We start from the raw sequence: 11,572 nt of genomic DNA on the forward strand, positions 1-11,572 counted from the left end.
GACATTCAGTATTCGAGTTTAAGATCCGATCAAACACATATGGAATGTGCACTCAAATAGTGAATTGCTATTTATCTAATAAATAGTATAACCGTAAGGTGATTGCCTTAGGACAGATCACAAGTATTGCCTAACTTCAAACATAGTTTAGCCAAACATTGAAACTCAATGCACTTGGGGCAAAGATTGCACCAATAATAATTATTGGACATGTTCAAGATTTTCAAAGTTAAAGTTGTAAATCAACTAGGTAATAAAATTAAGGTCGTTAGATCTTATCATGGTGGCGACTACTATGGTCGGTATGATAGATCAAGTGAATAAAGTCTAGGACCATTTGTGAATTACCTTAAAGAGTGTGAGATTGTCTCTCAATATATCATGTCTGGTATTCTCAGTCAGAATGATGTAGCTCAATGATGAAATCATATCCTAAGATATAGTAAAAAGTATGGTGATTTTTACTTCTCTACCGAAGTCTTTGTGGGGTGAGACACTCAAGACTATAGTTTACCTACTTAATAGAGTACCTAGTAAGGCAGTGACTAAAACTCCATACGAGATGTAGACAGGTAGGAAGCTTAACATTAGACATTTACACATCTGGGGTTGTCCAATTGAGACTGAGCCTTATAGGCCTAATGAAAGAAAACTAGACTCAAGGACTATGAGCTGTCATTTTATGAAATATCCTGATAAGTCTAGGGGATATAAATTTTATGACTTCTCAAATAGGTCCATTTTCGAAGATGGAAAATGTTAAGTTTATTGAGTATAGTGAGAGCACTAAAGTTAGAGACGTATCTTTTGAGGAAAGCATTGATAATTCTCCTACACTCACTACAAGTGTAATGAGTAGTGGTTTGATATTCATACCCTATATTATGAATATTGCACATCCTGTGGGAGTAGTTAATCAAGATATATTTGTATTATATTTATCTTCAAGAGCATGATTTTGACATTGAGTTGGAAAGTGATCCTACATCTTTACAAGAAGTCAAACAATGTGCTAATCCCTAAGGTAGATCAAAGCCATGAAGGATGAGTTGAAGTCTATGGCAGACAATAACGTTTGGGAACTTATCGAATTGTCTGAAGGTATGAAATCCATTGGTTATAAATGAATATTTAAATTCAAACGGGATTCAAAGGGCAATGTCGAGAAGTATAAAACTCTCCTTGTTGTCAAGGGATTTACTCAAAAGAAGGATATTGATTACAATAAAACTTTCTCATTTGTGTTGATGAAAGACTTCCTTAGGGTTATCATGATACTTGTAGCTCATTTTGATTTAGAGTTACACCAGATGGACGTAAAAACTACATTCTTTAATGGTGACATTAAGGAATCTATATATATAGTGTAGCCAGATAACTGAGTATGTAGATTAAAAAAGTCCATTTATGATTTGAAATAGATGTCCTATCAATGATACCGGAAATTTGATCAGGTGATTACTTCATTCGATTTTAAGAAGAACCCTATTGATCAATGCATATATATCAAGTTCAGTGGGAGCAAATTTATTATACTTGTTTTGTATGTGGATGTTATATTTCTAGCAAGCAATAATAAAGGTTTGCTGCAAGAAATTAAGTTATTTTTATTAGATAATTTTGAAATGAAAGATCTTGGTGAAATATCCTTTATCTTAGGCATACAGATATGCCATGATCGTTTAAGAAGTATTCTTGGACTTTCACAAAAGACCTATATTGAAAAGGTATTCATACGGTATAATATGCAAAACTGTGCACTTAATGATACAGTCGTGTCTAAAAGTGACAAATTTAGTTTGTAGTAATGTCTACAACTTGAACTTGAAATAAAGGAGATGCAACAATTCCTTATCCGTCTGCTATGGGAAGTTTCATATATGCACAAGTTTGTATGTGTCCGGATATTGCATGTATAGTGAGGATGTTAGGTAAATACTTAAGTAACTTAGGACCAATATACTAGAAAGCAGTGAAAAGAGTGATGCAGTATTTGTAGAAAACAAAAGGGCATATTCCTTCGTTCTGATCACCTCGAGGTGATTGGATATTCAGACTTCAACTTTGCTGGATGATTGGACAATAGTAGGTCCACTTCAGGATACATCTTCATGCTTTTTGGAGGGATTATATCATAAAAAAGTATCAAACAGACGTTAATATTCACTTCTACTATAGAGACAGAGTTAGTAGCTTGCTACAAAGCATCCAATTATGGAATCTGACTGAGAAATTTCATCACAGCATTAGGGATCATTGATGGCATCGACAGGTCATTAAAGATCAACTGTGATAATAAAATCGTAGAACTTTATACTAAGAACAACCGTAGTTCATCGAAGTCAAACCACATCGACATCAAGTTTCTAGTAGTTAAAGAAATAGTTTGGTAGATCCACTTACTAAAGGTTTGGTGCCTAAGATGTTTCATGCGCATGTTGTGGATATGTGAGTTCTTCCATTAGAGGAAGTACTCGTTTAGTAAAAATTTGTATTTATCTTTGATGCTCTATATTTGTTAATAAACATGAGCATCCTATTTTGATATATGGTACGTACTTACATTCAAAACATTCATAAGTATTTTGTTTATTTTTTGACGCTTTGAAATAAAGTTATCATGATTTACTAATGATGTTTATCATATGGTACTTGAAAATATGATATGAGATTCCTTTTGAAATTATAAGATTAGATCATGATTTGTTATTACAGTTTAACTTAAAGTGATTGCAAATATGATCAGGACTCTAAGTCATTAGGCCTAGTTGGAAATTGACATGTACAGATCATACATGTAATTTTTATGCTACATATCCAATTTTGATCTCTATCATTAATGACACTGGTATTATGATTATTAGGGATTATTACAGTTATATTCTAGTAACTATAATATTTTTAGTTATATACCAATGAAATTAATGGACCAAATTATTTCAGATGTATTTTATACCAATAAAGATTGACATTGTTGTTGACGTCAACTAAAGTTTAATAATATGTCATATACAAATCACATATAGCCTAAGTGGGAGATTGTTAAATTTTATCCCGTTTGATGGACTTATATATATATTATTTGTGACATGCAGATATATGTCATTAAGAAAATCAAACCCGTTAAGTGATCTAATTAATTATGGAGGATTTGAGTTATTAGATGCGAAGGTTTATATATAAAATCCACTAACTCAACTCGTTATCATTAATGGGCTGATAACAAATTAGGTCATATATGTAAGCATGATCCCCATTGGATTAGGGATTCTGACAGGTATTTTTGTTCTCCATCAGTGTAGAGATTACGACACCGTCTCCCTAATTAGCTCATATATATAAGCATGACTCCCATTAGATTAGGGATTATGACAAATATCTTTATTCTCTGTCTGCGAAGAGATTACAACACCATCTCCTTAATTCCTCTGGAAGATCAACTCTTTGCTCTCTCTCTTTCTGCAGGATTCCTGGATTCGTAGATGACACAAAAGGACGGTGACTTTTCCACTGCAATTAGGTTCATCATCACCCTTTGTATTTATTTTTTGCTATAGATTTCAATGTAACTAGATCTTTTATTATTTTATTTTCTTTTATACGAGTTCATATATGTTTTATAATTCACGAGGTTAGGAAAATAATTTTCCAACATGAATTTCTTTCACTTTTTCATCTACAAATTAAATAAGTGAAAGAATAAATTAAATTATCCCCCCCCCCCACCCACCCACCCACCCCACCCCACCCCAATTTGACTCTTAAATCTTGCTCTTGATTTGAAACATGATTTCACTTTTGACTCATCTATGGAAGATACTGAAAGACACAATCTAACATAAGTTTTCGACTTTGATGCCAAACTAATTTGATGTGCTTGCTCCAAATTCCAAATCATATATAGGACGCAAAGAGTGACTCCTGAAAGCACTTGCGATACATCAATAATAAGCTAAAGGATGCAACTATCTGAATAGAGAGCCAATGTCATTGTATATCTTATTGTCGACGGAGAAGTTCTTGCAAGTGTAACAGAGTCTTCTACCGGAATGGGCAGCTAGATCTTGCTCTCAATGGTAAAGAGTCCAAAAAAAAAAGAAGAGTCAACAAATCAGCAAGATCCCCAAATGATTTTGACTTATCCCTTTTATACCAAGTCCATCTTATAGGAACTATTTGTTGGGTCCAAAAGGATGTCCGTATCTCCACAATGGCATGATATTGTCCACTTTTGGCTTAAGCCCTCATGGTTTTGCTCTTGGGCTCTACTCAAAAGGCCTCATGCCAATGGAGATACTTTCCATCCTTTTAACCCCATGATCTTTTTCATGTGCTTTAGATGTGGGACTATGTTTGCACCATTGCAACCCAACAATCCCCCCTCAAACAAAGGACCACAGGCCCCCCTCAAACGGAAAGCCTTTCGTTTGATGTCTGAATCCTCGACCCACCAGGACTTTTCACCTAGCCGCAACTAGGACTTTTTGCCCCTCGGTCCACCCGACCTACTAGGACTTTCACCTAGTCGCAACTAGGACTTTTTGCCCCTCGGTCCACCCGACCTATTAGGACTTCTCACCTGGTGTCTGGTCTTCTTGATTCAAACACGGGAGCACCCACTTCCTTTGTTTTTAAGGTTCAAAGCACATGGTTAGATCTGGCTCATGGCTCATCCGGCGGTTAGTCCAATGAAGAGCGGTCTCGCTCTGATACCATTTGTTGGGTCCAAAAGGATGTCAGTATCTCCACAATGGCATGATATTGTCCACTTTGGGCTTAAGCCCTCATGGTTTTGCTCTTGGGCTCTACTCAAAAGGCCTCATGCCAATGGAGATACTTTCCATCCTTTTAATCTCATGATCTTTTCCATGTGCTTTAGATGTGGGACTATGTTTGTACCCTTGCAACCCAACACTATTCACCATAAAACTCATTACTCGTTAATAACCTATAAATGTTAACGAACTGAGTTATTGAATTTACACATTCAATCCACATCTAATAATATAAATCTTCCTTCATACATCAAGTATTAGATAATTTAATTGAAGTTTAATTCCTTAATGATAATTATTATGTGTTGTTAATCGTATATTAGTCCACCAAAATGAGACTTAATCCTTCAACCCAAACTACTCTTTCTTGTCCCACAAGTCTCTATATATGTTTCTTGTTAAATTTTACCAAGGATCCAACAAGTTGTAATCTGATGACATGAAAATTTTGGCATTGTAAGAGAAAAGAGGCACATCTCAACTCATAAAGATTTGAAAAGCACAAGGTCAATCCACAGAATTAAGAGTAGATTTGGAAGCAAGCTTTGGTCCACAGCATGCATGCACCTGCAACTTATGCTTTCAGAAGTGATGATAAAGAATATGAAAGAGACAAAAGAAAAAGGCAAAAGATGAGATAAAACTTACATCAAACAAACTCTGATAATTGGAATTAGTCAGGAAAAAGAAGCCGCCATTGGAATCATCTCTCTTTTCAGGTTATGCTGTCAAATTGCATTAGGTGCTTCTAACAAAGCACTTTAAAACATTCTTCTGCATCTTAAAAACAATTTTTTCTTCTTGCTTTTCTATTTTTTTATTTTTTATTTTAATTTCTTTGGACTTTTTAATATTATTAACCTTTTGAGTGTTTTCCCTTATGAATAATAATTCAATCTGATTGGTTGGTTTTGTATTTAATATACATATACTGAAGAATCAGTTGCCAAACCAGTTTGCTGAAACTGAACACTGGTTTGATTTCTTTTTTTCTGATTGTTGTGGATAGTTGACTTGTGGAGTTGACAATTGATCTCCTTGACAAATCTCATGGATCAAAAGAGTCAACTTACAAACTTTAGTTAGCTATACACCTCATTTTTGGTAGCATACATTGTTTTAAGTTCAGCTTTAGGGAGATTATTTATGAAGAATGATTATAAAAGCAACACTCCTAAAATACATATCTAAGTGAAATTTTCAAGACACTTTATAGTATTAATGGTGCATTTGATTTTGATTTGTAGAATTTATGAAATTTCATGACAAAAATCAAAAGGCTACCTTAATTTTAAAAATATCAAAATAATGTCCAGTAATTTTTTTTATCCAGAACATACCAATTTGTTGTAAAAGAAAATTGCTCCTATTTGATCAAAATTAGGAATATTATTATATCAAATATTAATTTTTTTTTAATTTTATTAAAATTGTTCCAACTTATCAAAGTGAGTACTGTATAATTGTTCTATATTGTATCAATTTTAAATAAAATTGGAATATGTTATAGTAGTTTTAAATAAAGTTGCTACAACTCATAACTCATAGTAGTTTTGAACAAAATCACTACACTTTGCAGTAATTTTGATTAAAATTATTATACTAATATTTAAATAAGATTATTTTGAGATGAAAAATGAGATAGAGTATTGTTTTGATTTTTTTTAAAGATTGGGATGTTATTTTGATGAAAATGATAATAAATAACACTTTTTTAATTGTTATCATAATTAGTCTCTTGAAATACTTAGTTATTCATTTCACCATGTTAAGAAATTTATAATCTTACTATATTTTATGTTCTTTAGGAAATGTATGTTTTGAAGGAATCAAACGATCGTGGTGAAAAAGCTAGGTGATTGGTCATGTAGGTTGAGTGGCTTAGGTTAGATGAACAAGTTTAATAAGTTGAACAAACTAAGTGGGTTAAATAGATTAAATAAATCGAGGGAGGATAGGTCGAGCAAGTTGGACATGACACATGTAGAAGTCCAAGCAAGTCGAGCAAGTTGAGTGAAATGAGTGCAAGATATACAAATCAAGTGAATCAAATGGACTAAATAACATAAATGACGAGAGCCAAAATAACACTTAAAGAAAATACTATCTATTAACGATCGAATTATAAGTTAGATTTTGTTTACAAATTTAGAGTTTAGATTACAATTTATCTAATTTTGTTAGGAGATTTATTTTAGCATATAAAAATTATCTGCTTTAAATTAATATTTTTGTTAATATCCATATTTTTATGTTTTTATATAAATTTTATAAAATTAATTTATAACTATATATTTATTTTTAAAATTATTTTAAAAATAGAGTAGAAAAATTAAATATACATTTTCTATCACTTTATTCTAGAAAAATATGAATTAAAATTTGGCATTAGTTGAACTGATGTTCTATAATTAATAATTTTTTATTTATAAAAATATTTTATGCTATTAAAAATTTTATTTAATTCATATTAAAAAAGTTTTTTTTCCATATGTTTTTGGTAGTTAGACAATTCCACCAGGGTGTGCTTTATTAACATGTATAAGTTATATGTGATTTGTATTTTATTCCATTAAATTGAATCAAATTTAAGTACACATTTTCTGAGTTTTGTTAGGATAACTTTTTTTATTCTTTATTTAATCCATGAATCAAATATTGATATTGAAAGTAAGTATCAATTTGATAGATCCAAATTAAAATATAATAATTAAGGTGATTTTATTAAATTTGAATACATCATCTAACTAAATATAAAGTGATCATTTCATTGAGAAATAAGATAACTATTCACAATATTTAAGTGAAATCCTTTTGCAATGAAGTATCAAATTTAAGTTAATTAACAACTAATTATCTTATTATTATACTATTTATTAATCAGTGTTTAGGGTTTGATGGGACCTTCAATTGATTGCTATTTGCTAGTGGAAGCGGCAGGACAGGGCCCAGGATTTTAGTGGCAGGTGCACGCCGAATATAATGGACCCCACGAGGAAATTAATGCATAAATATCTTGTTGACACGTATAAAATCAGATTATTTGTATATCTTTATTTATGCGGACTGGCGGAGCATATTAGCAAACTAAGTTTATTTATTTCATATTTTATTTATTATATAAAATGAACATCTTATTTATTAATTAATTTAATTATGTGGTTCAATTTGGCAACGTTTAAAGGGTGGAGGGCACCACCAAATATTAGTGCACTTTTTTGTATTAAAACATAAAATAAAATTTGTCCGAAGCTGTTTGAACCACCAAGGATTAGTTTAGAATTTAATAATTAGCATGCAATATATTAATTCTTGTCAAAGTATTGAATACTAATTAATTATAAATTACGGCAATAATTGAGTCAATAAACAGAGTTTAGTGGTTGAAGAATATAATCTACAAGGCAATGCCTTTGTGATGGAATGCTAATTAATTTAAAAGCGTGTAGGTTTATCCTATTAATCAAAGATTCAACTTTAATTATTGAGTTACACTTTGCTATTGGTGAATGCATTATATATATATTAAAGTGAGAATATTAGTTATAGTAAAAAAAAAAATACACCAAAGAACAAACATAGTAAGAATACTAGCTAAAATCTTAGTCTTAGAATTTTTTACATATAAAAGAGTAGTCCAATGTATGAAGGACCAGATCACATTAAATCTATTGTATAAAGTCTTATCCTGCCTACATTAAATCCTTAATTATAAAGTTAACAATTTTATCATTGCATCAAGACTCCCCTTCAACTTAGAAGTTTCTATATGAAATTTTAAATTATGAATTCACTCGACATTGCAATTAATTCTAAAGTTTTCATTAAAAAAATATTTTACAAACTCTAGTTAGATCACCCTACCCTAACTATAGTATTGGAGTACTAGGATAAATAGATTGTCTACTGTTTGCTAAATTTGATCACAGTACAAATTTTAGCAAAAGGCATGTAGAAAAGCAAAAGAGAGAAAAAGGTCTACATGCATATCTCTCTTCTCTTCTCTTCTTAGCTAGTAACCATGTATTTATCATCATGATTTCTCCTCTCTCTCTTTGTTTTTCCTCTCACTTTTTTCTCTCCCTTTTCTCTTTCTTGTTTTGAGAAAGCAAGCTCTCAGGTACTACAGCTCAATCTAATCTACTTGCAATTGATTTAAGCAAAAGACACTACTGCATCATGTTCCTTTGTGCCCAAGAAATATCCTATTATATATATTATATCCAAGACAAAATAAAAAGAGAGAAAAATAAATAAATATATGTAACATAAAAAAGGTTGCAATTTTCCTTCATCTTCTATCAGCTTCAAGGTCAAATAACAAAACTTGATGTGTAATCAACTCTTGTTTCTAAACCCTAACTATATATACATAGATATACATAAAATTAACAAAGCTGATCAGTCATAGACAGATCATGGCAGAAGAGTTATGTAGAAGTGCAGAAGAGAGCAGCTGGTGGTACACTGATGCTTCATCTTCCTTAATGTCATGCTCAGCTAACCCTACTCATGAGATGATCAAAGCTCATGAAGCTCCTCGCTCTTACAAAGAATCTATTTCTGCGCCGCCGGTCTGCGATAGGTCGATCGTCGACCCTCGGGAGGAAGCTCATGATGCGATAAAGCTCCAACAGTTCTTCCATCGTCCTCAATCCTCAACCATCAACTGGACTGCTCATGATCAGCCTTTGCTTTTGTATGTTTTAGGTCATCTGCCCCTTTTTTTAAATTTATTTTAAATTGTTTTAGTTGCTTGTTTGAAGTGAAACAAAAAATACCTAAACCTACATATCTTATGAACAGGAATGGCTGGAGATCAGGTGAGAACGGCATAGTTCATGGAGCCATGCTCCTGGAAGACCATGCTTCGACTGGGGATCTCGATATTTTTCCGTTCGAGCAGCATCGAATCTGCAATGAGTTTGAATCAATGGAAAGAAAGGCACAGCCACAGTACGGCGCTTTTGGCATTGATGATCAAGTAGCAATTCAGCCTCCACCATTAATGGTTCCATCATCATGGAATAGCCTTTCCCAGCTGCTAAAGTCCACTACTCTTATGGCTCAAAAGCAACAGGAATCAAGCTTTAATAACCAGCTGCCGTTCGGCAGAAACACCATCACTACTGCTCCCTTTTGGAATGCCTCATTCATCATGGAACCTAAAGCAATTTTGAGAAATCCAACAACTACGGTATGCATGGAGATTATGGTGCATAACTTTTTTTTTTATTGGTGTGTGTGTGTGTTTTTAAGTATAAATGGAAAGAATTCGTTTGTCTGATTAAGTGAAAACACAAATTAGATTAATTCAGGAGGTGATCGAGAATCTTGTTCTTCATCGACCCAGAAAACTGAAAGCAAGCCTGCAATGAAAAAGCCCAGAATAGGAACACCTTCACCTCTTCCAACTTTTAAGGTAGAAACTCATCAAAGCCTCGCCTATTTTTCTTTATATTTGTGAGATTATTCACCGCCATTAATGAACTAATGCATGATTCTTGACCTCGTATACGATCATTTAATTTGCAGGTGAGGAAAGAGAAGCTAGGAGACAGAATAACTGCTCTCCAGCAGATAGTTTCACCTTTTGGAAAGGTTCTCAATTTTTCTTCTTCTCATTATTCTTAATTTCTTCTGTTATATGATTAATCTTTTCCATTAAATATATCATTAACTTTCCGACCCTCTTGTTTCTTTTATTTAATCAGACTGACACTGCCTCAGTTCTTCAAGAAGCCTTTGAATACATCAAATTCTTGCATGATCAAGTCAGTGTAGGTGCATTAATTCTTGCATTTTTATTTTTTATTATATATATATATTCAGTATCTGATCATATGAAATTTGAATTTGATCAGGTTCTGAGCAATCCCTATTTGAAAAGTAGTAATGGCCATTCCATGCAACAACCAAAGGTGCTAGATCGTCATCAACTGTATTATGATCTCAATGCTCCATCATTTTACTTCTTTAGGCAAAAGATTACTAAGCATGCACCTAGTTAATCAATTCTTGAATGCAGATGATCAGTGGCATGCACAACTCGAGGAAGGGCGATGAAGGGAAACAAGTAGTAGATCTTCGGAGTCGGGGACTTTGTTTGGTCCCCGTCACAAGCACATTCCCGGTGGTGAGTGAGACGGCGTCGCCAGACTTCTGGCATCCTGCATTACTTGGAGCAACCTTCAGATAGAGATCAAGGATCGAGTACAAGTGTGTTAATTAATTCAGTAGTGAAGCTTGCAGATTAATTTATATATGTTGCTTCTTTAAGATAAGTGTTTCAGAGTAGTAATTTTCAGGGAAAGAAGGTTAATTAGGAGAGGATAGATTGTTAATTAGGAAGAAAAGGGAAAAGGAATGTTAATCGATGTGTATATATTTGTTAGAACTTTTGAATCACAAAGATTGAAATAACATGAAAGGAAAGAAGACTTTGTGAGCAAAAAGATAAAGCAAGGATTGGGATTGGATTAGAATATAGGATTCCATAAGATTTATGATCGATGAAGAAAGGAGGGTGGGAAAATTTGTATGTAATTTGGTCAAAACCAAGTGGTAATTGCTTTAAAGCCTTAATGTCTTTTTCTTTTTAAATTTTTTTATATGGATAACTATTTGATCCTTTATATGTATTCATATGATTTTGTCTACAACTTAATCAGCCCACTCTTTGCTTAGCACTTGGAACTACCTAATTTTTTATTTACCTTATTTTTATTTAATTAGCCCAACCATTTTAGCCTCTTCGATATGCTTGATTTAGTCAATTATCCAACTCAAGTATAGTT

General features: G+C 32.6%; 1 protein-coding gene across 2 annotated transcripts; it reads left to right on the forward strand.

The window, feature by feature from the left end:
* Positions 1 to 8,832: 8,832 nt before the first annotated feature.
* On the forward strand, positions 8,833 to 11,335 carry LOC141822187 (transcription factor bHLH112-like). 2 transcript variants are annotated; one of them, XM_074709618.1, is made up of 8 exons: positions 8,833 to 8,895; positions 9,276 to 9,474; positions 9,582 to 9,972; positions 10,084 to 10,197; positions 10,311 to 10,376; positions 10,490 to 10,555; positions 10,640 to 10,696; positions 10,804 to 11,335. In XM_074709618.1, exons 2-8 carry the CDS (start codon positions 9,293 to 9,295, stop codon positions 10,972 to 10,974), a joined length of 1,047 nt encoding a protein of 348 aa, XP_074565719.1. In that variant the 5' UTR covers positions 8,833 to 8,895; positions 9,276 to 9,292; the 3' UTR covers positions 10,975 to 11,335. The 2 variants fall into 2 exon arrangements, with proteins under 2 accessions (XP_074565719.1, XP_074565718.1); XM_074709617.1 differs by lacking the exon at positions 8,833 to 8,895 and having other exon boundaries at positions 9,194 to 9,474; positions 10,490 to 10,549.
* Positions 11,336 to 11,572: the final 237 nt, after the last annotated feature.

The sequence above is a fragment of the Curcuma longa genome, chromosome 2 (assembly GCF_044706935.1).
Source record: "Curcuma longa cultivar G26 ecotype Majalengka, Jawa Barat chromosome 2, ITB_CL_G26_1.1, whole genome shotgun sequence".
NCBI classification, from domain to species: Eukaryota; Viridiplantae; Streptophyta; class Magnoliopsida; order Zingiberales; family Zingiberaceae; genus Curcuma; species Curcuma longa.